At 58.0% G+C, this 23,357-nt stretch overlaps 12 protein-coding genes and 2 non-coding genes across 14 annotated transcripts; 7 read left to right on the top strand and 7 right to left on the bottom strand.

The window, feature by feature from the left end:
* The first annotated feature begins 56 nt into the window (after positions 1-56).
* Positions 57-1,381, top strand: JDV02_005325 (uncharacterized protein). Its single transcript, XM_047986608.1, has one exon. The coding sequence runs from the start codon at positions 281-283 to the stop codon at positions 1,274-1,276; it is 996 nt and encodes a 331-aa protein (XP_047842590.1). The 5' UTR covers positions 57-280; the 3' UTR covers positions 1,277-1,381.
* On the bottom strand, positions 1,303-2,167 carry SPT4 (transcription elongation factor spt4). Its single transcript, XM_047986607.1, has 3 exons — positions 1,963-2,167; positions 1,573-1,826; positions 1,303-1,507 (listed from the first exon to the last, which is right to left on the bottom strand). Exons 1-3 carry the CDS (start codon positions 2,047-2,049, stop codon positions 1,474-1,476), a joined length of 375 nt encoding a protein of 124 aa, XP_047842589.1. The 5' UTR covers positions 2,050-2,167; the 3' UTR covers positions 1,303-1,473.
* A 152-nt stretch (positions 2,168-2,319) lies between these two features.
* On the top strand, positions 2,320-3,388 carry JDV02_005323 (Ribonuclease P). The gene is made up of 2 exons (XM_047986606.1): positions 2,320-3,182; positions 3,254-3,388. Exon 1 carries the CDS (start codon positions 2,387-2,389, stop codon positions 2,813-2,815), a length of 429 nt encoding a protein of 142 aa, XP_047842588.1. The 5' UTR covers positions 2,320-2,386; the 3' UTR covers positions 2,816-3,182; positions 3,254-3,388.
* On the bottom strand, positions 2,854-5,214 carry PPT1 (Protein-serine/threonine phosphatase). Its single transcript, XM_047986605.1, has 6 exons — positions 4,675-5,214; positions 4,524-4,604; positions 4,026-4,461; positions 3,300-3,968; positions 3,108-3,232; positions 2,854-3,044 (listed from the first exon to the last, which is right to left on the bottom strand). Exons 1-6 carry the CDS (start codon positions 4,813-4,815, stop codon positions 3,006-3,008), a joined length of 1,491 nt encoding a protein of 496 aa, XP_047842587.1. The 5' UTR covers positions 4,816-5,214; the 3' UTR covers positions 2,854-3,005.
* A 272-nt stretch (positions 5,215-5,486) lies between these two features.
* Positions 5,487-7,418, top strand: JDV02_005321 (uncharacterized protein). Its single transcript, XM_047986604.1, has one exon. The coding sequence runs from the start codon at positions 5,720-5,722 to the stop codon at positions 7,052-7,054; it is 1,335 nt and encodes a 444-aa protein (XP_047842586.1). The 5' UTR covers positions 5,487-5,719; the 3' UTR covers positions 7,055-7,418.
* Positions 7,419-7,550: 132 nt separating this feature from the next.
* Positions 7,551-10,838, top strand: JDV02_005320 (uncharacterized protein). Its single transcript, XM_047986603.1, has 2 exons — positions 7,551-10,173; positions 10,225-10,838. Exon 1 carries the CDS (start codon positions 7,625-7,627, stop codon positions 9,797-9,799), a length of 2,175 nt encoding a protein of 724 aa, XP_047842585.1. The 5' UTR covers positions 7,551-7,624; the 3' UTR covers positions 9,800-10,173; positions 10,225-10,838.
* JDV02_005319 (uncharacterized protein) lies at positions 9,987-11,419 on the bottom strand (the record flags this gene model as incomplete). Its single annotated transcript, XM_047986602.1, has 4 exons — positions 9,987-10,601; positions 10,685-10,787; positions 10,910-11,042; positions 11,141-11,419. 4 exons carry the CDS (start codon positions 11,417-11,419, stop codon positions 10,217-10,219), a joined length of 900 nt encoding a protein of 299 aa, XP_047842584.1. The 3' UTR covers positions 9,987-10,216.
* Positions 11,420-14,471: 3,052 nt separating this feature from the next.
* JDV02_005318 (uncharacterized protein) lies at positions 14,472-15,029 on the top strand (the record flags this gene model as incomplete). Its single annotated transcript, XM_047986601.1, has 2 exons — positions 14,472-14,625; positions 14,767-15,029. 2 exons carry the CDS (start codon positions 14,472-14,474, stop codon positions 15,027-15,029), a joined length of 417 nt encoding a protein of 138 aa, XP_047842583.1.
* Positions 15,030-15,778: 749 nt separating this feature from the next.
* JDV02_010882 lies at positions 15,779-15,894 on the bottom strand. The gene has a single exon (XR_007157332.1). It is a non-coding gene; the product is annotated as a 5S ribosomal RNA (ribosomal RNA).
* On the bottom strand, positions 15,789-17,316 carry RRP36 (rRNA biogenesis protein rrp36). Its single transcript, XM_047986600.1, has 2 exons — positions 17,055-17,316; positions 15,789-16,999 (listed from the first exon to the last, which is right to left on the bottom strand). Exons 1-2 carry the CDS (start codon positions 17,253-17,255, stop codon positions 16,253-16,255), a joined length of 948 nt encoding a protein of 315 aa, XP_047842582.1. The 5' UTR covers positions 17,256-17,316; the 3' UTR covers positions 15,789-16,252.
* On the bottom strand, positions 15,984-16,099 carry JDV02_010881. The gene has a single exon (XR_007157331.1). It is a non-coding gene; the product is annotated as a 5S ribosomal RNA (ribosomal RNA).
* A 199-nt stretch (positions 17,317-17,515) lies between the features above and the next one.
* JDV02_005316 (uncharacterized protein) lies at positions 17,516-19,317 on the top strand. The gene is made up of 3 exons (XM_047986599.1): positions 17,516-18,037; positions 18,107-19,146; positions 19,230-19,317. The coding sequence occupies exons 1-2, from the start codon at positions 17,574-17,576 to the stop codon at positions 18,873-18,875; spliced, it is 1,233 nt and encodes a 410-aa protein (XP_047842581.1). The 5' UTR covers positions 17,516-17,573; the 3' UTR covers positions 18,876-19,146; positions 19,230-19,317.
* TEF4 (elongation factor EF-1 gamma subunit) lies at positions 18,956-20,920 on the bottom strand. Its single transcript, XM_047986598.1, has 4 exons — positions 20,791-20,920; positions 20,523-20,709; positions 20,256-20,304; positions 18,956-20,196 (listed from the first exon to the last, which is right to left on the bottom strand). The coding sequence occupies exons 1-4, from the start codon at positions 20,818-20,820 to the stop codon at positions 19,233-19,235; spliced, it is 1,230 nt and encodes a 409-aa protein (XP_047842580.1). The 5' UTR covers positions 20,821-20,920; the 3' UTR covers positions 18,956-19,232.
* Positions 20,921-21,109: 189 nt separating this feature from the next.
* On the top strand, positions 21,110-22,428 carry MRPS9 (37S ribosomal protein S9, mitochondrial). Its single transcript, XM_047986597.1, has 2 exons — positions 21,110-22,014; positions 22,083-22,428. The coding sequence occupies exons 1-2, from the start codon at positions 21,177-21,179 to the stop codon at positions 22,172-22,174; spliced, it is 930 nt and encodes a 309-aa protein (XP_047842579.1). The 5' UTR covers positions 21,110-21,176; the 3' UTR covers positions 22,175-22,428.
* Positions 22,429-23,357: the final 929 nt, after the last annotated feature.

The following is a 23,357-nucleotide window of genomic DNA, read 5'->3' as shown; positions in this document are numbered from 1 at the left end:
TATGCAAGGACCCCGGGCACTGGCAGCCAACTTCAACCTCGAATGACGCCGCCTCTCGACAGCCTCTTTCTCTCTCTCTCTCTCTCTCTCGCCTCGTCTTCCAGTGTAGGCAATTTGTGCCCCCCTTTTACGGTGCGCTCGCTCGCTCACTGGTGCACCGTGGTATCGAGAGCGCCGCGCTCCCCTGTCAACGACCCGCCCAACATCCTCTGACCGTGCCACACGGTCCCTTGAAAACAGACGACACTTTGCGCCGCGCCCGCGCGCGCATCCGGCAACCATGCCGAAAGCCGAGGTGGGATCGACCAAGCACCTGTCCAACAAGCTCAAGAGCAAGGGGCTGCAGCGGCTACGATGGTACTGCCAGGTGTGCGAGAAGCAGTGCCGCGATGCCAACGGCTTCAAGATGCACACGCAGTCTGAGAGCCACGTGCGACAGATGCTCGTCGTCGGCGAAGACCCCAAGAAGTTCATCAACGAGTACAGCAACCAGTTCCTGCGCGACTTCCTGCAGCTCCTCAAGACGGGCCACGGCGAGAAGCAGGTCCAGATCAACCAGTTCTACCAGGAGTACATTGCCAACAAGGAGCACATCCACATGAACGCCACCAAGTGGCCGTCCCTGACCGAGTTCGCCAAACACCTCGGTCGCGAGAGCATCTGCCGTGTCGAAGAAAACGAAAAGGGCATCTTCATCTCCTGGATAGACAACTCGCCCGAGGCGCTGCGGCGCCAGGAAGCCCTGCGCAAGAAGGAGGCTCAAGATCAGGGCGACGAGCAGCTCGAGCAGCGCATACTCAAGGAACAGATTCGGCGCGCGCAGGCGCTCGCCGCGCAGAGGCAGAACGAGCAAGAAGAAGATGAGGAGGCCCGAAATCTGAAACGAAAAGACGGCGAGAAGATCACATTGTCGTTTGGCTCAAAACCAAAGACGGAGGCCTCGGAGGCGAAGCCCTCGGAGCCAACACCCGAGGTCGCCGCATCTAGCGAAGTCGTTCAGGGTGGCGAGTCCGACAAGGCCCAATCCAAACCTACAGGATTCGGAGGGCTGTCCATGAAGATGGGCGGCAAGCCTCAAGTCAAGAATGTCTTTGCGCAGGCGAAGAAGAAAAATGCGCTCGCGGCTGGAGGACCGAAGAAGGAGAGCAAGATTGAGGAGCCCAGGAAGATGAGTGAGGCAGAGCGAATCATGAGGGAAGAAATGGAAAGGAAAAAACGGCCACGGGAATCGGATGGGTTCAGCATGCCTTTGGGGAAGAAGCATCGAAGCAACTGAAGGCATTTCTGTAGCATATCGGCGTTCTGGAGACGTTTTATGATTCCCTGGATAATGGAGATACCACCATAATGACTACCACATAATGAACTGCGCCTAAACCCCCTAATGCATCTGCCTTTTGTTCCAACGCCCTATTCGCCAGCACCTAAAACAATGTAATGCCACGCCATGTCGTGTTGCGCTGGTACCGATCGTCACGAGTCCGCCTCCGTTTCAGTGCCGTCTCTCCTGCGAAAATGTTAAAGAAAGGCCGAGAGAGGAAAGCATCAGAATCTCGAAAATCAGCCACGTACGGTATATACTGGATCCTATACTCGTCCTCGAGCGTCTGCCGGATCTCGTCAGGCAACTGACCCGAGACCTTGATGGCGTACACGCCGCCGACGTAGCCGTCGAGGCGCTGCCACTTGGCGACCCACGAGCGGGCCGGGTTGGCGAGCGTAATGAGGCCCTCGAAGACCTGCGACGTGCAGCTCTCGATCTGGTCCTGCGAGCCGGCGAGGTGGAGGAACTCCTCGCAGTTGGGGCATCCTTCGTCGCGGAAGCGCTGCGGCACGTTAGCGTATGGTCTCCGTTTGCACGCGCACGCGAGCGCGTGGTCTTAGCCAGGAAGAGAGGTACGGAGCGGGACAAGGCAGGCATGCAGGTAGAGGATGGGCCGACGAGCGAGGTGAGGCGCGTACGCTATAGGTCATGACAATGGAGCAGACCATGCAGGCGCGCAGGTAGCGCTGCTGGCCGGGGGCCGCAAAGTTGGAAGTACCCGACATGTTGGCGTTGCTGCGGTGCGATGCGAATGCGACCCGCCTTGGAGATGTCTATCCGTGGAGGAATGTCGGGTTTTGGTCGTAGCGAGCGTCGCAAAGGATGGGTGAGGTTGGCTTGGTCGCGTTTACAGGGCTGGCGACAGGAACAGGCTCGGAGCCCACGGGCGCGTGGTTTGGCGCATGTATATATCCGAAATATTCCACTAGCGCATACTGAGACCAAACACACACATTGAGAGAACCTTTACCAGTCACTGTTACAGCTTCACAAGCAAGCAACACTTCAAAGATCCAAGAAAACAATGAAAACAGAACATTACACTTTACAAGGAGAAAAAGAATGAGCTCCTCTCAAGGCCCGACACCAAGCCAACGCGCGCCGAAAGCCCACTTGGAAACATCACACGAAATCCTGTCCTGCACCATCAAGTCACCGCAGTTCTCGTACGCGCAGCTGGAGGTCGTCACGAACGGTTCTGAGCCCGTGCAGCTCGACGACCTGCAGGTCAAGTCGTACTGCACCGCGGCGCTGCGGCAGTTCCTGGGCCTCACTGGCGAGGCCATCTCCCTTGACATCCTTAAGGTGGACGGCGCCGAGTGCTGGCTGCGGGTGCCGAGACAGGACCTCGGGTCCTTTGCGGCCGCCATCACGGCGTGGAAGGGCGCCGGCGAGGGCAGCGTGCACAACGCCCTGCGCATCAAGCAGTGCTCCGACTGGCTAGGCGCCATGGTGGGCTCGGACGGTCAGGATAGGCTCTGGGACAGCTGAGGGGCCTACTATGTCGACATGCGTCAGGGAGCCATGAGACTTTACTGGAGTCTTGATCTACCCGGGTATCTATGTGCTGGTTACTTTCTACCCGCCCCAACCCACGATCCAAGCCGTATATTCCAGGACGCCGGGTCGATGCGTTGACGATGCCGATTCTTGAGGCCAATCCACTGTCGCTTCCCAAGTCTTACATCAGAGACGACATGAGCGAGTTCTGGGCATAAGCCTGAAACAGCGTTAGAGAAGGGCATGCTCGAAGCAGCGATCAGTCAGGGGAGGCAGGCCTTACCATGGGCTTGATGTCTGGGTGCGGCACGGCGTCGAACTGCTCATACCTGAGCTTGTAGTCGGGGCCGATATTGATGTAAGCACCTCGGTTCTCTGTCGAGTCGCAGTACCTGGGAGCCGAGAAGACTAACATGGCAGTCGTGTTAGAGCCACACATCGGTATACCTCAAGAGAAAAAGCAGAAATGACTTACCCGTAATACAACGTCCATCGTGCTGCACTTCATAGCCATCCATGCGTACCTCGTGGCTTCGAATGACCGCCTCGAGGCCGTTCTTCTCGCAGAACCGCTTGGTGATGTCCGGGCCAAACTGCATGCCCACGCCTCGCTTGCTCGGGCCGCGACCGTCCTCTTCCTGCGGATCCGTCCACAGCATCTCCATCATGAGGCCTGCTTGGCCGGGCTGTCGCTGGTTGTGTCGATCCAGCTCACGGATGTCGTCGAGCGTGACGTTGTCGTCGGAGAACAAGCCGCCGTGCAGAACCAGGTACTTTTCGCCAACAAGGGTCGCCAGCGGCAGGGCAGAGAAACTCTCCGAGAACAGCTTGAACACCCTGCACATGCACCAGTCAGTTTCTTTTTCAATAAAAGGAGATCTGGGGGATTCTTTCACCAACCTCTCGTTGTACTTGGCCTTACACTCTCCCTCGAAGCCATACACTCGATTCATGTCGTCCGTTTCGTGGTTGCCCCGGTTCAGGAAGAAGCCTTGAGGCCGCAGCCACTTGTAGGCGTAGAGAAGCAGTGCGATCTCGGTCGACCAGGATCCCCGGTCGACGAAGTCGCCGTTGAAGAGGTACCAGTGCTTATCGTCTGGCAAGCCGTTGCGACGGAAGAGCTCCATGAGATCAAAGTATTGTCCTGCACCAAGATGTCAGCCGGATGAAAACGGCCATCGACGGCTCAGAGAGCACTTACCATGGGTATCACCACAAACGGTGAGCTTGACGTCGTCTGGAATCTCCATTTCCACCATGGTCGCCTCCTTGTACACGATGTCCTTGACGGCAAGGATGATCTGGTAGACGTACTTGCGATGGATCTTCTTGCCCGTCTTGAAACGCTCAATCATGTCGTCAATGAACTCTTGAGTCATCTCCTTCTCTAGCCGAACGCCATCGTAGTCGGCATCGACGACCATCGAGTCAAGGTCGAGACCCTCAGCCGCCGAAGGTTCGTCGCCAACCTCGATGGCGGCGAAGAAGGCGAGCTGGCGCACAATCTTCTTGCACTCCTCCAGCTTGAGCCTAGCATCTTTATTGCTGGGATCTAACCGGACGCACTCCTTGAAGTCGTCGATGGCCTCCTTGGGTCGGAGGATGGCAGTTCGGGCGAGACCTCGGCGATAGTAGGCCTGCGAGAACGGAGGTTAGACCTAGATACAGTGGAGGATGGGGCTCGGGAGGGAACACCAACCTTGACCAGCTTCGGGTTCAACTCGAGGGCCTTGTCGGCGTCGGCAATGGCGTAACCGTAGGCCTCGGTCTTGATGTATGCCTGAGCGGTTGCAAAACATGCAGGTCAGTCACACGAGCAAATGGGGGCGGGGGACGGTTCGGCGACGCACTTGGGCACGGTTCGTGAAGAAGGTGGGCTCCTTGTCGTTCAGCGCAATGGCCTTGGAGTAGTATGTGACGGCCCCAGGGTAGTCGCCGGCGGCGAACTCCTTGTTCCCTTTGTTCTTGAGGTCGACAGCTTCCTGCGACATGGTGGCGGCGGTCGCAATGACGGAGGCTCGATGGGTAAGCGCGGGCTGCTCGCAGGGCGAGGGGATGCTGAGTCGCAAGAATTCGGGTTCGCAGGGCAGAGCAAGAAAAGAATGCAGTCTCCAATGCGACGTCGCAACGAGCGCCGGTAGTGGACAGGGCCGAGTGTCGAGGAAACAAACTCTAGATGCGCCCGGGTCTAAGTCACCGCAGCGAACGTGACGGGGAAGAACTTTTGGGACGGGAGCGACGACGGGGGTGGTTTTCCCTGAAAATGCCGTTGGATGGGGGCGAGGCCCGCTGGAGCTGCTGCCTTGTTAGCGGGGTGCCTTGCGAGATAGGTACCTACCCAGGTAATCGAGCGCGCTTGGGGCCTGGTGGCCGGGACGATTAGCCATAGGGCGTGGGGTGGATGGTGCTAGAACCTAGGTTGGAAGCTGGGCTCACCTGCAGGTGGCTCCGCGCGGAGGCCTGGTGCCCTCCCCACTGTCTTGGATGGTTGCGCAGTGCGCAGCTGGAGGTGCTCCACTCCACTGATTGATTAACTCGAGCGCCGCACGGGCGTGGCGCAGAGAGCCGAGTGCATGTTTGGGACTCCGATAGTTGCATACCTAGGTAGGTACTTATCGAAGTATCCCGTCCGCGTGCATTCAGCGTGGCGGCGTCAGTGAAACGCATCGTCGTCAACTCTTTATGGTTGCCTGCTCCTCAACGCCGCATCGCCTCGCTGGCAAATCGCCTTCGACAAACGCTTTCCAATTCTGCACATGCCCCTACGAGGCCCTCCAACAGCATCGGAGGGGATCTGGGCCTCGTCTTCGCGTGCCGCGCGTGTGTGGCTAGGGACTTGATGATGCCCGCGGCTTGAGCGCACCATTAGCCGCCAAAGTCACCCAGACCCCCATCATGGATGCTACCCCGTCCCAGTCCAACGCGCTGGTGCGCAAGAGGACCGATACAGACCTCATGCCGCCTCCGCCGCAGGTCAAGAAGATCAAGCGCCCCCGACAAGTCCTGGCTGAAGATGATTACACCGACACATTGGCGCACATTATTGCCAGAGACTACTTCCCCGGCATCGAGGTGGCGTCCCTCCAAAGCGACTACCTGAATGCCGTGGAGTCGAGAGACCCTATCCAAATCGCCAGCGCGGGTAGAGTTTTGCAGGAAGCTATGACACCGGGGCGGCGCAGGACACCCTTTCGAGCGAGCGCAACACAGGCAGGCGGACGAACCCCAAGCACGTACGCGGGAGACACGCCCGCTTCGATAGCGTCGACTGCTGCTACCATAGACAAGCCAGCGCCAGGCTCTAACATGAGCCTCACCAAGTTTCAGTCGACTTACACGAGCGAAGACAACGAAAGTTTCTACAAGCTGGTCGACAAACAGAACCAGAAGAGGGCCGACAGGAACGCCTGGATGTGGAACAGCAACAAGCTCCCGTCGAAGCAAATGATCAAGCAGAAAGAAGTCACCGATAAACTGGCCGAGACCGGCAAACTCATTGACGATGGCTTCATCAAGCGCGATCGCCTTGCTATCAAGGACTCGGACGACCGCCCTGCACGTCCCGACTCCTGGAACGCGAACCCGAGGAACGGCCTGATGTTTGCGCCAGACGAGCTGGGCGATGGCGTCGCCACGGTTGCTCAGCGGGCGGAGGAGGCATCTCGGATGGCACCCAAGACTATCGTGCTGGAGAATACTAGAATCCCTCAGCCTCATGTCCCGCAGCGTCCTCCATCACCGACCTTGTCGTCTGTCCGCGATGCGATTGCAGGTAGGCCACGGCAGCAATATCAGGATTCGAGCGTCGACGGAGGAGGCGAAACGCCGAGGGTCAGAGGCTACGCTTTTATCGACGACAATGAGTCTGAGCTGGGTACGACACCGCCGCTCATCGACCTGGGGCCAGGCGATTTGCACAATCCCTTCAAGGTTCAGGAACCGAGGAAGCGGGAGTCGCTTCATGAGCAGATGGTCGAGCGGATCGCAAAGTCCAATAAGGAGTCATCTACAAAGGGCTTCACGGGCAAGGTCACGAAGACACCAGTCCCGAAGTTTCCCAGCAGCCCGCGTGTTTCAGGGGACCTCACGCCGGCAGCACAGAGGCTATGGAGCTCGATGGGGACCGCAAAGAACAAAACGCCCGGCAGCTCCTTTGGCATATCAACGCCAATGCGACCCAGGGGCTCTTTACTGAAGGGCGTCACTACACCGAGTTCGCAGCGGAAGTGAAGGCACGCACGCCTGGGAAGATGATGATGGCATTTCACTGGCGTTTAACACGGTGCATCCAGGGGCGCGGGTAGGGATTGGGTGCAATTTTTGGATAGGGCGTTTACATTGACACGGATATTATAGACAGGGCTGCTATGGACAGACACTTCTCGCGAGAGCGTCGATAGATGATGGTGACAGAATGCCGAGCTCCGGCGCGTCCGGGTTGCATCAAGCTGCGGGCACACCCGAGCGTACTTCGTACTAGTCTTTTTTTCAAGCGTATACCAAGAGACGCGAATTCATACTCTAAAGACGATACCCTCTAGGGACCTGAATCGGTCTAGCTCAGTAGATTAGTACACAGACTTGGCTCAAGGAGAGCATATTTGTCCGCAGGTTCGGCATCATAGAAACTGAACGGGGTCGCGGCGTGCACGCCCCTTTAGCTGCATACGACGTCAACCATTTCCGCTGTGGATTAGCAGCTCCCATCGACCCATCTACCGGATTTGCTGCGACCATTATCGACACCAAACCGACCCAATTGTCGATGTGCGCCCGGCGTTCAAAGGCGGCCCAGTCCTCATGAGGCTCGTGGACTTGGTGATTGACGCGGCGGCGCTGCTCAACGCCTCGCGGTCCGTCGCGTCCAAGCACATTGCCCTCCGCAGCCGGCAGTGGGACGCATACGGCAGAACATCGAGCGTCGCGGCAAAATGGAGAGAGTCGAAGTCCACGCCGGCAGGGGAGGCTTCGACTGAAAGCAAGGAGAGCTCAAGCGGCCAGAGAGAGGGCGAGAGAGCGCAACATGAGCGGTCGGTGGAGGAACAAGATTCGTCCCTCGCGGATGCGGCCTCGAGCCGAACTACACCGCGGGAACCGCCTGCGCCGAGATCGATAGACGAGACGACAAGCGGCAGACCCAGCACAGCAGCCGAGGGCTTCGCTGTCGCTGCTCAGCAGCTGGCTGCCGCGGCGAACAAGGACGCGGCGGCAGACGTGGAGCTGCCACCGGGCGTTGACGTCAACATCTTCCACACAACCCGCGGGTCCAAGATATTGGAGTCCTTGAAGAAGCAAAAGGCTGCGGGGATAAAGCGGCAGGTGCCAGGAGCAGGGGGGGCAGCAAAGGAGCACCCTTTGCGGTACTGGCCAAGACCGCCGCCGGTTGATATTAATGCGACGCCCAACGTCGTTCCCCATGGTGACGAAGTCGCTGATGCCACCAGGGAGCCACGCGCTTCTCCTCCGCCGCAAGGCACACGGCCGTTCATAGCAGAGTCTACTCCGAAGCCTGCACCAGGGCCTACGCCGGAACCCACACCAGAGGTCGCGGGCCCTGTCGAGACAGGCACGGCCACAGTGGATCAGGAGACGACTGACATTGCCAAAGACCTGGTAGGCGATGACGCGACTCCCGCACCCGCCTACAAGCTGCGCGAATCCAAGGTACCGGCATCCCGGTTTAGCCGCATCTGGAACTACGGAGGGCTCGCCGCCGGCATGCTCGGGGGCGCCATGACAGAGACGGTCAGCAGAGCCTTTGGCGGCGGTGGCCAAGGCTCGGTGCTTCTGAGCGGCAAGAACATGGAGCGGTTGGTGGCTAAACTATCGCGCATGCGGGGCGCCGCCCTCAAGATGGGCCAGATGATGAGCTTCCAGGACTCCAAGATGCTGCCGGCGCCGATCCAGGAGGTTCTGCAGAGAGTGCAGGACCGCGCCGACTACATGCCCGCGTGGCAGCGGGACCGGGTGCTGGTGAGCAACCTGGGCGAAGACTGGCGTGGCCTCTTCAGCGAATTCGAGGAGACGCCCATCGCGGCCGCGTCGATCGGGCAGGTGCACAAGGCGGTGCTCAAGTCCAACGGCAAGCGAGTGGCCGTCAAGATCCAGTTCCCCGGCGTTGCCGACTCCATCAACTCGGATCTCGACAATCTGGGCATCCTGCTCAACGCCACGAAACTGCTGCCCAAGGGCCTGTACCTCAACAAAACCATCGACAACGCCAGGCTGGAGCTGGGATGGGAGTGCGACTACGAGCGCGAGGCGCAGTGCGCGATTCGCTACAAGGGCCTGCTCAAGGGCGAGGAGGACGTGTTCCTGGCGCCCGACGTCCACCTCGAGGCTTCGGGCAAGCAGGTGCTCACCATGGACTTTATGGACGGCATCGGCGTCACACGAGTGGCCTCGTTCACGCAAGCGCAGCGCGACTGGATCGGCACGCAGATCATGCGGCTCTGCCTGCGCGAAATCACCGAGTTCCGCTTCATGCAGACAGACCCCAACTGGACCAACTTCCTGTACAACGCGGCCATCAACAAGCTCGAGCTGCTCGACTTTGGCGCGTCGCGCGAGTACCCGGAGGAGTTTGTGCGCGAGTACGTGCAGCTGCTCGAGGGGGCCTCGCGCGGCGATCGCGAGCGCGTGCGCGTCCTGTCGGAGAGCCTCGGCTACCTGACGGGCCACGAGAGCAAGGCGATGCTCGACGCGCATGTCGACTCGGTGTTGACCATTGCGGAGCCCTTCCTCGAGTCGGCGCCCGCCGTCTACGACTTCAAGGACCAGACCATCACGGAGCGCGTCAAGGCGCTCATCCCGCTCATGCTCAACGAGCGTCTGGCCCCGCCGCCCGAAGAGACGTACAGCCTCCACCGCAAGCTGAGCGGCGCGTTCCTGCTGTGCGCCAAGCTCGGCTCCAAGGTCCCGTGCCGCGAGCTCTTTGTCAACGCCATAGGCAAGTCGGGCTACGTGCAACAATAGGGCAGACTCAGAATTACAACTGTACGATGTGATGTAGGGAAAAGATGAGAAGAGTGTATAGACGGGGGAGCGCGGCATAGACCAACATGGAGTTTGAGGATTCCTCTCTGTACAACAACTAGACAGCTCACGGCCAAGACGCAACACATACCAGGCGGTCTGGGCGATGGCGGCAAGCAATTGTTGTCTCCGATGTAGCGCTACGGTACTCGAGCAACTTTTTCCATATCTGTGCTTCTCTCTCATTTGCCTTTTTATATCTTCGTCCACCCATGTTTGGCTGTGCAAGTTTGCTCCAATTCTTGCCGCGAGTCTTCCCCCTTTCCACACACACACACGGCACCCGAGCTCATCACGAGCCGCATCCTCACGGGGTCAGTGCCTCCTCGCCGCCTCGGCTAACTGAGATAACTAAACCTAAGCAGGCGGCAGAGCGTCCTTGCCCACGACCCACTTGTCGTTCCAGGCGAACTCGGTGACGCCGGTGCCTTCGGTGCCGTTCTGCAGGTAGACGCGCAGGATGGGCAGGGGGATGGCGGCGACGCGGGAGCCCGGGATCGAGTCCTGCGAGAAGCCACCGTCGTACCAGCCGCCGCTGCTGCCGTCCCAGCCCTTCTCCTTGATCACGTTGGCCGCCGTGCCGTAGTAGACGCGGATGCCCAGGCTGTTGCCCTCGCCCCACGAGGTGACGCCCAGCGGCGCGCGCGGCACCTTGTTGGGCACGTGGAAGCCGCCGTTGTACCAGCCCTTGCCGTCCCAGGCCTTTTCGACGATGTTGAGGTTGGTGTCCTGGTAGTAGACGCTGCGGAATGATTCAAATTCAGCGAAAAAAGCACATGTATATATATATACTTGGCTAGGAGAGGGGCGGGGGAGTTTACATACCGGATGTGGTAGGGCGAGCCGCCCCAGGTCGTCGCAGCGATGGAGCTGCCGGGGAAGGCGGCGCCGAGGTTGGTGCCGACCGTCCACTTGCCGTTGTTGTCCCCTACGTGAAACGTGAACATGTTGGTGGTTGGCTCTCTCAAGGATACACGGGGTTTCTTTCCAAGTAACGCGGAACTCGTCCCCCGCGCGCTACTGGGGCGGATGGGAGGGGAAAGAACGCACAGCACCACTCCTGGATGGTGTCGTTGGGGAGCTGTCCGTAGACGCGCAGGATGCTGTGGCCGCCGAGGAAGACGGCCGAGACGCCCGAGTACGGAGCAACGGCAAAGTCTGCCCTGCTCAGGTCGCCGTTGTACTGTATATATATATCCGCGCCCCATGGGGGCCACCAGGGTTGTCAGCCAGCCAGCACTTTTTACATGAAAGAAGCCCTAAAGGGGGGTCAAAACTCACCCAGCCCTTGCCGCTGTCGTAGGCGGCCTCCTTGACCTTGTTGTCCGCGCCCACGTAGTAGACGCGGATCGAGTGGAACTCGAGGTTGGTCGCCGCCACGGGGGTGCCGATCTTTCCCGTGGCGATGACGTTGGAGGACGTGCCGCCGGTCCACTTGCCCTCGTACTGGGCCTCGCGGATGCCGCCGGACACGTCGGTCTCGTAGACGCGCAGGCTGCTGTTGCGGCGGACCGCGGCCACGGAGGCGCCGAAGAAGATTTCGTTGACCGAGGCGGACATTGTGTGCGTGCGTGTGTGTGTTTGTATGAGTGAGTGTATGAGTCTTATATGAGTTGGGGAGGAGGGGGTTGCGTGTAAGTGTCAAGTGACAGTCTTGAGTGTGCAGGTGGTGTTGTTGCCTGAGAGCTGCTCAACACATCAGAACAGAACTCATCTCCGTGGGGAGAAGCAGGTCCTTTTATAGACGTTCTTCCCCTCCCCAGGGACACACTCGTCGACAGCCTCAATCCCCCCTCCCCTCCCTCTCGGCAGTCAAACCCGCGATGGAGGCTTTCTCAACGTTTTCGGTTGGGCACCACGTTCATGTTGCATTGGGTATCTCCGGCCTCTCTTGCAACTTGCGTCCCGATGTGTCAAGCAAAAGGGAGGTTTGTTGGTTCCTATGCATGCACCGCCGCGGGGTTCGACTATATAGAGCAATGGTTCAGCTCGACTTGAGCGCCGGCGGCGTCCAGCCACCCGGTCTCGGTCACGGTTATGCATCGCGAACGGCTAACCCCCCTTTCTCGCCCCTTTTCTCCCGCAGAAGGGGGCGGGAAGAGAGAGGGGGAGAGAGGGAGAGACAAGTAGGGGAAGGGGGGAGAGGACGGGTGACAGACTGGCACCTTGATGGGGGGATAACATTATACAGCTCCATGTCGTCACATGTCTTGCATGTAACAGGAGCGCCCGGGGGAAGGCAATGTGACGATGCCTGTGCATTGTACGGCTTGACCGCTTGGTGTTTCTGGCCCATGCCGTACAGAGTATATACGAAGTATGACATGATGGACTGCGGATAAGACGTGTCCCAGGCCGGATGTCCGAAGGGTGATTCGCGAGGACAGACGTTACCCGCACAGCCCGGCGTAGCACAACAGCTTCCAACAGAGGGATCATGGACCGAGCTCTCTCGATGCAATGCACAACGAAAGTCGAGGCCTGCCTGCACCTGCCTGGGCCGCGGTGCAGCAAACCTCCCTCCCGGCCGTGGTACGCGTCTGAAACAGAGGTTGACGATATAGTACATGCATTTGGTGTGCTCGACCCACGATCATGACCACGACGACTTGCACGGATCTCGGACCCGTGGCAGTTGGTACGTGTACGACGTACGTTGTGTTGCACCCCCCCGAACCGGCACTTGGCGGGAAACACCGGACTCAACTGGACCTCTCTCTATGTTCCCCCCCTTGTTCCCCCTCCCCCCCTTTTTGTGCGACCGTTTTTGGTCATGATGGCGTACTACTGCATAGTCCCGTACACGTTCGCGCAGCACAGCTGAGGTTCGCCAAGCCACATCATTGGCCTCGCGTGTAACGTACGGCCCCATGGGCCTTGTCTGTCCTGTAGTTATGCTGTTGCGGGGTTTCGACGAGGGCCGGGGTGTTTGTTGTCTGGTTCCCTCAGTCTTCGGTCTTTCTCTCATTCTCTCTCTCTCTCTCTTTCTCTTACTTTGTACTATTTCTGTTTCTGTTTCTGTCTGTCTGTCTGTCTGTAAATTTGTATGTCTGTGTCTCTTCCTCTCTCTCTCTCGCACACACCTTTGCCTGCATGACCCGTATTTCGATTCGTTCCATCCACCCATCCATCCATTCAGCAACCCTCTACTTCGTACGTGTCCCGCGAAAAAAAAAAGCCTAGGATATTTCGATAGTCTTGTCGCCCGCCGAGAACCTGCCTGCGCGTACCCTTGCCCGCTTGCTCGCCGGGCAGTGCAGCCAGCCGCACCATATGCTGCATGTCGCCCGCTACGGCAGTTGAGAGACTCCCACGGGTCGAGCCCCGGCCCGCGGCTGCATATGTCCTCACCGGGCGGCGGCAGCAGCAGCAACGGGCCGTTCGGACGGACAGCCCCTCCTAATGTGTACAGGATTCCTTGGCTGCCCCCGCGCCCCCGATCGAGTGCTCCCAATTGGCAACGAGGCTGGCTGGCTGGCCGGGGTCAGCTTTTGCTGCATTGATGATGCAGGCCCGGTTGGGCAAAGGGCGCATGCACGCACGTACTCTTCGAGACTTGACGCCAGACGTGGCGATGCTGACGCGAGAGCTTGCGGCCGGACTTTGGTGTGTTTTGGAGAGGCGGGGGGGGTCTCGACTCGTCTCGACAGTTGGCAGCAGTACGTAGTTGTGACTCGGACATTGCCGGTTTCGGCTCAGGGGCGACATGATCCCTCTCCCCCCCCCCCCCCTTTTATCTTTTTACTTGGCGTGCCGCGGTCCATTTTGCTCGTATTGTTGTTGCTGACTGGGACTTGGCCGTTGACTAAAAGACTGCATTTACATGCCCCCAAAAAGGGGATGCCGGCGCTGCTGCGAGTCTTGTGATTGTAATGGCTCAAAGCGTGTAAATTCCACGACTAATAGGGCCGAGTTTATTTTTTATTTTTTATTTTTCCTTTCTCACGTCTACCTGTTAGGTTGCCTGCCTCCAGAGTCCGCGCTGACATACTTTATTGCACGCATACACCCGCCGTGTCGACCAACAGTCGAGTCCGCGTCATGTCCAGTCACCAAGGGGCAGCAGCTAGTTGGGTATTCATCGACATGTTGATGCCTGGCACGATGATACAAAATAAGAAACACCACATCTCTCTGACTCGCGGAGCTTGATGAAACGCGAGGGCAAATGCCACAAGTTGGCTGATGTCAACTGTTATGCGAGAGTTCGACCAGGTGCGCGGTCTAACAAGGGACCTCCAGTCTGTTAGCTAACAACGACGCGATATTTGGCAAAGCGTTGCGTTTTCGGAGCGTCACGCGCGCCATGGAAAAATGAATCACATGGACAAAAGGGCCGAGTAAAGGCCATCTTGATATGAAAGCTGCCATAGACATCCCCATATCCTTCTCAAGGTGCTCTTCCCATCGGGTTCAGCCACGCTCCTCCTCCTCTATGTCTTCTTATTTTGTGGTGCATGCATGCAGCAATTTCTTGTGTCCGCGCAGACTTCTTCTTCTTCTTCTTCTTCTTCTTCTTTTCTTTCTTGGCTCTCCTTCCCGGCCCTTCTCTTTGACCAACTCTCAACCGTCACGATAAGCTTCGCTCATAACCTCTGCCAGTCCGTTCACCATGCGTCTGTCTCATCTCGCCGTATGGCTCAGTGGCGTCGTCGCGCCCGTCGCGGGCTACGGAAGGGCCAGTTTGGCTCCGACGGTGGGCAAGAATGGCTGGAAGTGTAAAGTCGGGAAGGCGTACTGCGCAAACCGTCTGATGAAGAATCGCGGTAAGCAAAGTGTCTTTGTTTTGCTTGGGATTTATTTCCTCCATCTACGAGCCGAGTGGCGAGATTCGCTACATGGCAATGCATGGCTGGCGATTGATCGATTGAGTGAATGCAATGCTCACTAGTTATCGCGCACAAAAGGAGTCTCCAAGAGTGATATTCGCCTTGCCATGGCTTATGCCCCCGAGGGCCCTGCCACGCACGTCTATCAACTCGACAAGGCCCTCTACGTATGCGACGCAAAGCGGATCATCACCTATTCCGAGTACTGCCCTCACGGATGCACGCAGGATAATGAAGACGTTGATCGTTGCACCCCGACGTGTGAGGAGCCAGGCTGTTGTCAGGCGGAGAAAATCGCCCCCAACGTCCCGTACGTCAAAGCCAAAGACATCAAAGGCTAGATTTTTCCATCATCACATCACACACGGGCGAGTTGTTTGCTTTGCATCTGTACGGTGGGTGAGCCGCCCTGGCGGGGTTTCCTCATCTCTTGTCCTCCTCCCCTTCCTCCTCGTCGCACGCAAGTCCTTCACCCCGCCGCTCTCGTCACATGCAGCAGGGGCGTCAGGACATCGGCGGGTGGGCATGGATGGGCTCGGGACGCTTCACGGCATGTGTGCCTCTCTCAGCACACGTTGCTTTGGCTCACTGAGGGGACTATTGGTGGCTTGTCTAGAAAAATAGACCATGACGGACGAGCGGGGGAGGGGGGGTTTTTTTTTTTTGGCAGACGCGGACCGCATGTCCATTGAGAGCCGGTTGTCTGGTGTAAGTCGAAGAGTCAAAAAGTACCAGACAAAATTGAGAAACAAGACTTCAAGCCTGCGAAAATGTGTCATAGTATCAAAACTCTCTCACTCATTCGCTTTATGAAAACCCGGCGATCCATACGCAACGCTACAGGAGCCTGTGCCTGAGATGGCAATGGATGTCGGTGACATAAGAATCAACTCAGATCATTATGCACCTCTCACACAGTCGCTCACACCATGCAACCCCATGCATGCATTGTATGCATGTCTCCTAAAGAACCCCACCCATACCGCTCCACCACCATAAACACGAACTTAGTAGCGACCCCACCACTTCCCTTGGCGGCCAAAAAAAATCCGTGCCAGACCGTCCATCACTACGGCAAAAAAAAAAAGGAGACATACAACAGCCGGTGTTCGCTGGTCGTCACCGACCCAACTACTGATCTGCCACTCATAAGCTTGTCTAGGGGGGAGCGAACGGGACCCCGAATTTTCTTATGGCTATGGTCGTATGTGCTTGGAGAGTGATGCAAATTGCCTTATATCGGCCTCACCCTCCGCCATCACAAAATACTAAAAAATCGTCTCGGACGGCCAAAAAACATACAACAGCCGGTGTTCGCTGGTCGTCACCGACCCAACTACTAATCTGCCGCTCACAAGCTTGTCTAGGGGGGAGCGAACGGGACCCCGAATTTTCTTGTGGCTATGGTCGTATGTGCTCGATTAGCGAGCCTATTCCATATATGAGGGTATCTACACCTGGTTCCCAAGTTCCATGCCATACGAGCACACATACACATTTCTTCGCTCACGCTTGCTTCCCCATCCGCCAAACAATTACGACGCCTAGTCCTTTGCCGGCTCACTCACCGCCGGTCCCTCACGCGCTGAAGCGAACCCAGCTCCTTCTTCTCCTTGCCAGCCACCTTCTTCCTCTTGCGCTCAATCGCCCGGTCCACTTGGCCCTTGCTCATGCCCTCGAACCGCTTCGTGAGCAGCTGCTTCTTCTGCTCGCTCTTCTTGAGGTAGAAGGGAGTCTTGCCCTGCGCCACCAGCTCCTTCTCCTGCTGGCGGTGCTCCTGCAGGAGCTTCTCCTCCTCCTCCTTGCGCAGCCTGGCCTTCTTCTTGGACTCCATCGACAAGAGCTGGCGCTTGAGATCCTCCTTGGTCACCGGGTTCTTGGTCTTCTTGATCTGTGCGCGCAGGTCCGCCATCTCGCTGTCGCGGTACTCGTCCAGGAAGGCGTAGGCCTTCTTGGCCTTGGCCTCGTCGAGCTTGCCCACGAGCGGGTCGAAGCGCGGGTCCCGCGCCTTGCGCCGCAGGTCGGGCAGGATCTCGCGGGAGCGCGACACCTGTCGCTTTGACGTCTGCTCCTGGGGCGCGTGCTTGGACGAGCGCTTAGGCGGCGGCGGCGGCTTGGACTGCGTCTCCTTTCTGCGGGCTTCGCGGACAGACGGCTGCGGGGTGTCTTCTTCTTTGGGGTTCTGCGACTTTAATTTCTTCGATTTGCGATCTGGTGCTGGGAGGGAAGCCTGAGCGCGGGCCAACGCGCCAAAGGAGACGGAGGAGAGGTCGAGCTTGGGCGGCGCATCGTCATCGTCGTCCGAGTCGGACTGAAAGTCGCATAAGTAAGCAAGCTGAGTTTCAAGCATGCAATGAAATCAATACCTCTGATCCAGACCGAGATTCGTCTTCTGATGGCGAAGATCCATCCTCCTCATCGTTATCGCGACCGCCAACTCCCTCCTCGGACGCCTCGCCGCCAGATGAGTTTGCCTCTGAATCTGGTTCTGGCTCCCACTTTTCTTCCTTTCTCGCCCTAACTCTGCGCTCAAGGCCAAGAGACGGGAGCTTTCGTTTCGACGGCATGGTTCTGTGAAATGCGCGGCCAAAAGCGCTGCCGTGTCAATGCGATATGGGCGGTTCTGACACTGCGGGCGGCATGAAGTACCGTCGTCTGCTAAATTTCGAGGCGGGACCTGGAGCTTCGCCTTATCGATAGCGACCAAGAAAAAAAAGCTGTCCTGCTTAGCTGCATATACAAGGGTCCTCGCCAGTAACGGGGCCCCGCGGATGTGGGGCATTCACGTTCGTCGTGCCTCGACGATGCCGTTCGCGATCACTTTCACATAACGACTACCCATCTTAAAACAGGCTCATCTCGAAGCAGCGGCCTGAAAGCCATTGATGCAGCTCGGGGGACTGGTTACCTTCATAAAGAGCCTATCGGCAAAGTTGATGCCAAGGAAGCAGCGACCCCAGCAGCGAAAGCCACCGCCGACTCTGCCCTCAGCGAACACCAACGTCTCTTCTCGCGACCGTCCAAACGGCCATGGACTGGTTCCCAGCCTCAGGCCGCCGTCAGTCATGAATTACCCTTCAAGCGGGGCGCGTTTGCCGCCGTTTCCTGCGAACACGCCAAGGACCTCCCACGCATCCGCGCAGGCCAGCCTCAACTGGCGTAGCCATCCCACGCAACAACCTCAGCACCAAGCCGCCCGGCAGCCTGGAATCCCCGGGCTGACACTCCTCGAGCCCATGGCGCATGGACAGCGGCCCCCGGGCCCCCCCAGCGGTCCAGCCGTGTATGAGCTACCCAAGAGCCTCATCAAGCGCAAACCCAAGGCGGCGAACCACGCCGGCACGACGAGGTTAGTTGCAGCCCCCCGATTCCAGGATGGTTTGCCTGTCCAACCGTGTACTGACACTGTGCTTGACAGCCCAAATTCTGCCGCCGCTCAAGCCAGCAACACCGGTCAGGACGATTCGCGCGACCCTCGTGTCGCGCCCAGCCTTTCTTCTGGCGGCATCCCCGACCCAACGCCACTCTACCTCGCGCAGGCCCTCGGCCCGCATTCGACCCTGCCTATGCCGCGACGCATCCTCGTCATCCTCGATCTCAACGGCACGCTACTCCACCGCCCGATGCGCCGCCAACCCACCAAGTTCGTAGAGCGGCCCCACGCCCGAACCTTTCTCGCCTACTGTCTCGACACCTTCTACCTCGCCGTCTGGTCCTCGGCACGCCCACAAAACGTCGCCCGCATGCTGGACCAGCTTCTCACTAACGAACAGCGCCGCCGCTGCGTCGTCATTTGGGGCCGTGATCGCTTCGGCCTCTCCGCCAGCGACTACAACACCCGCGTTCAGTGCTACAAGCGCCTCACTACCCTGTGGGACGACGCAAAGGTGCAGGCGTCACATCCGCTTGCCGCAACGGGAGGACGCTGGGACCAATCTAACACCGTCCTCGTCGATGACTCTCTCGAAAAAGGCCGCAGCGAGCCCCATAACATCCTCACAATCCCCGAGTTCACTGGAATCCAGAGTGATCGGGTCGATGTCCTCCCGCAGGTCCACGACTATCTCAACCTGCTCAGCTTCCAGGCAGACATCAGTCGGTACATGCGCGAGACTCCCTTCAATCTGGACCCGAACTACCAACTCCCGTCTTCGCCAACTGACGAGGCCGGACTCGAAATGACCTAGTCTCTGTTTCTGCCATTCTTGACTACGGGCCGCTTTGGCTCGGCCATTTACACTTTTTTCATGATACCCAGTCTAGTCACAACGCGAGCATTCTCGATTCGCCGAGTTCGGTTCCCGTATAGCTCAGGTGCTGGCTCGTCAGGCCGGCGACGTCTTGGTATACCTCAGGTACAAAGCCATTCATCACCGTCGCCGGAAAGATCATGCATGAGGTCCCGTGAACAGTTGAGCAACGTTGACAAAGTAAATTAATTTTCATCTGACGACCTAGGTTCGTAGCCGTGCCATTTCTTCATCATTCATCCATGTACTTTCATCAACATTGCCCTATTGGCAGGCCTATCCTAACGAAAGCCCTTACTTGAAGACCTTGCCGCAAGCGTGGGCGTACTCCTTGCCCTTGACAACGACAGGCTTCTCCCACGACCACATGTTCTCGAGGAAAGCACGGTCCTCGGCGTTCTTGGGGTCGAGCTTGGCGAACTCGTAGCTCTCCCAGTCGGGAGCGACGTCGAAGACGCCGACATGGTCCTGGCCACGGATGACAAAGGCACCCTGGATGACAGAGTCGTTGCTCTCGCCGTAGACGGAAGCGCTGCCGAAGATGTACTTGCGGGAAGCCTCCAGGCGGGTGTTGAAGCCACCGATGAGGTTGTTGGACATGAAAGTCAGGGTAAGCTCATCGTTGTACTTGTAGTCGCAACGCCAGATGGAGTACTCCTCCTCAAGGGGAACGTTCTCCCAGAACCACTTGAGGGCCTTGTCAGTATCGTTGTTGGAGAAGTAGCGCTTCCACTCATCGAGAGCGAAAGTAGCCTTAGGAAGGGCCTCGCAAGGGTGCTTGGGCTTGGGGGCAGCAGCGGGCTCCTCCTCAGTGGCGGCAGCGGGAGCGGCAGCGGGCTTGGGGGCAGCCTTGGGCTGCTCAGGCTTCTTGGGGGGCGTGTTGGTCAAGGCGGGCTTCTCAAGGAGGGGAAGCGGCTTGGCAACACTGGTGATGATGGGCTGGTTGACAATGGTCTCGTACCAGCGGGTGGTGGCTGGGTTCTCCTGGCGCCACTCCTTGCCGAAGAAGTACTGGAAGCCGCGGTGCAGGAGCGAGGCGCAGAAGAGGTCGGCGAGGGTGATGCGCTCACTGACCAGGTAGGTGTGGCGGGTCAGGTGCTTCTCAAGGACAGTGACGGCCTTGGCAACAGCCTTGGAGGCATCGTCGACGGACTTCTTGTTGTAGGGGATCTTGCCAACAAGGGGCTGGAACCAGTTGCCGAGGCTGGGGACAAACTCGGAGTTGAAGAAGGACATCCACTTCAGGATAGAGGCATAGCTAGACATTCGTTAGCGCAAGGCCACTAAGCCATGCAGAGAGGACTGGCTTCAACTTACTCCTGCTTGGTCTTGCCGAGAAGGGTGGTCTTCTCATTCTGAGAAGTGACTGTTGAATTTGTCAGTTTCGGTTCGCCATAGGCAAAAGCAGAAACAGTAAAAGAAGACCAAGACAACGATCAGAAGGTAGGCTTTATCAACACAATTGGATTCAGACAGGGATAACTGTATAGATTGATATGCTAAATCATCACTCGAGGGCATCTCAACGTGCCACCGAAGGTGGGCACACAACGGGGCACAGAGAGCGAGCCGAGTTTCACGTACCGTAGATGGCAATGGCAATGCACTCAGACAGGGCATAGCCGTCCTCGCCGAGGAAGGCAGGGATCTTGCCAAGACCGTGGGCCTTAAGGTGCTCGATGCTGGGCTTGGTGGTGTCGGCCTCAACAATCTTGAGGTCAAGGCCGTTGGCCTTCGCGACCGCCTTGATGGCGGTGGAGCGGGGGTTGTCCTGGGGATTCAGAGTCAACTACAGGTCGCCGCGAGCGGTTTGCAAAATCGGAAGCGAGTCCGCTCAGAGCTGAGATCTTACCGCAGAGGTGAAGAGAGTGCCGAAGCCCATGGTTTCGATTTGCTCAGTTGGTCAAACTGGACGATTGGGTTGAAGGGGTTTGTGAGGTGGAAAGAAAGGCGAAGCGGTGGCCACGGTGGAAATTTTTTTGAAATGGGCAAGCTAGGGGAGTGGGATGGATCTGCCCCGCGCGAGCGTGGCCCAAGCAACAGAACGAGCTGTGGCTGGTGGCTGGCCGTTTCTCGGGCTCATTATCTTATCTCCACGTGATTCATGCTAACCACTGCTGTGGCACAGGAGCTGGAGACAGCCAAGGGGAAGATTTTCTGGCCGTCGCGATATCACGGGTCCATCTTCCACGACGAGCGACAGCACCATCCGCCGGCTGTCGGTGCCCTACCCCCATCATGGCCAACGTGGCAAGCTGGCTCCGCCACTCGAGATGTCAAAGGCAATTCCTAGGCGTTCAATGGCGCCAGGCGGTCTGGCAACAACAGCCGACTTCACCGCCATGCATCAGAGCCATATCGACACAGTTACCGATTCAAGATGCAAGTGCCGAGACGGACTTGATTGAGCCTGTTCAGATCCCATTCCAGGGCATTACACACGCCCGCACCGTGCCAGCGACGCCTTCGTACTTCTCCAGGGAACCCCAGTTCAACGACCTTTATATCCGCCTCTCGAACCTCTTAACCAAATACCACCACCTCCCGACCGTATCACCGAATCAGGCCCCGCCAGTTCCCTGGACGAAGCTGCTGGAAATACGATCGCAAATGGGTGAGCCCGTCAAGGCATCCCACTACGCAAAGGTCATGCGACTGGCCAAGCGCCTCAACATCATTGAGCCAACGCTCCGGCCAGTCGAGGTGAAATTGGCGCTTCAAGACATCTCTAGAGACATCGATCCTTTCGCGAACGTGCCGCACCCAATCTCAATCGACAAGTTTGGCCGTGCTATCGGGGTGGGGAAGAGGAAAGAGTCCACCGCTCGGGCCTTCGTTGTTGAAGGCACCGGAGAGGTATTGGTGAATGGAAAGACGCTCAGCGAGGCGTTTGGACGTGTCCATGACCGCGAAAGCGCTGTGTGGGCACTAACTGCGACTGAAAGACTCGACAAGTACAACGTGTGGGTGCTCGTGGAAGGGGGCGGAACAACCGGCCAAGCAGAAGCTATCACTCTGGCCGTTGCCAAAGCACTCCTTGTTCATGAACCAGCCCTCAAACCGGCTCTAAGAAAAGGTGAGCATTTGCATCACCCGCTGCTCCAAAGGCAATCTGAATCTATCGCTAACGCCTCACCCCATCAGCCGGCTGCATCACGAGAGATCCGAGGACCGTTGAGAGAAAGAAGCACGGTCGTGTTAAGGCCCGGAAGATGCCTGCTTGGGTTAAGCGTTGATCGGAGGAAGACATGGCTCAATTCTTGGTGTTGGCTTGGCCAAGCGAAGAACTTGCTCAAGCCTGGGTCAGTAGGCTTATGAACCAGGGCAATCGTGGCGGCCGTCTGTACCATATCACCGTTGTAGGAGTAGCTATACATGAGCGTGATGTTTGCACTTGGAGCCGCGTTGCAGGGGCTCATGATGCCCTTGGCTGCAGTGCTGCTGATGCTCCACAATCATCTCGACGCGACGGGTTTGGGGCGAGGACGCGACCGAGAGTCCTTTGTTGGTCTCCTTCTCCACGGGCGCTGCGGCACAGGTCAATTAAATCTGTCACCGCTGACGAGTTCCCCAGCCTAGCATTAGCTGAACATGGAATACAATCCAGCCGGGGTTGCATTGACTTCCGGACGTTTGACCCCAGACTTCGAGGCCGATTCTAGAACAGCGGAGACTTGCCCTCTGCGCTGCGCTGCGAATTTGCCCTAACCCTTGTCGACGCAACACTCTTGGCGGTTAGCCCCAGGCCGTTGTAGGATAGACCGGGTTATGTTTGACATTTGAGGATCAGATCGAACAAGTCACCAGCAATGCGGCAAAGCTTGCGAAACCTGTCCTGCACTGAAGGGGGGGGCAAGAGGCGCATGGGCGCACAACGGCGCCCAAAGCCACAAGACGGCGATGGCCGGGCTGTGTGGTCGGCCATGTGAAGGCGCCCATTGTGTTTCAATTCGATCGGGCATGCCGAGTGCAAGGGCAATCGTGGATGCATTGACGATGTGGATCCATAGCGGGCTTCTAGAAGGCGCCGCCTTCCGTTCATTCACTACCTACTACTGCTCGTGCGTAGTTTTGTACGTACAAAGTGAAAGCGGGACGGCCCTGGGAGGCCCAAACTTGGCTGTCGTGCGAATCAGGCATTGCCCCTGGAGTCTGCGCCGTCGGAACTACGTATGCGGTTGTCTCGATGCGTTTGGGATATTGGACAGCATGGCAACGTCTCGTCGCAAATGCACTTCTCACTCGCCGGTTGGGCATTACCACAATGGTGAAGCCTGAAGCGACGCATACTGTATCATATGGTGCACGTATCAGTAGCCGCAACGAAACATGGTCCGTAGCCGCGCAGGTCGGTCGGTAGCCAAGGCCGAGAACGGGGAACACGGAGCCATGTGGGATACCGCCGGCGGCGGGGACGCG

This window comes from Purpureocillium takamizusanense, chromosome 4 (assembly GCF_022605165.1).
Source record: "Purpureocillium takamizusanense chromosome 4, complete sequence".
NCBI lineage: Eukaryota > Fungi > Ascomycota > Sordariomycetes > Hypocreales > Ophiocordycipitaceae > Purpureocillium > Purpureocillium takamizusanense.
Note: the sequence above shows the minus strand (reverse complement) of the source record. Positions and strands in the feature narration are given on the sequence as shown.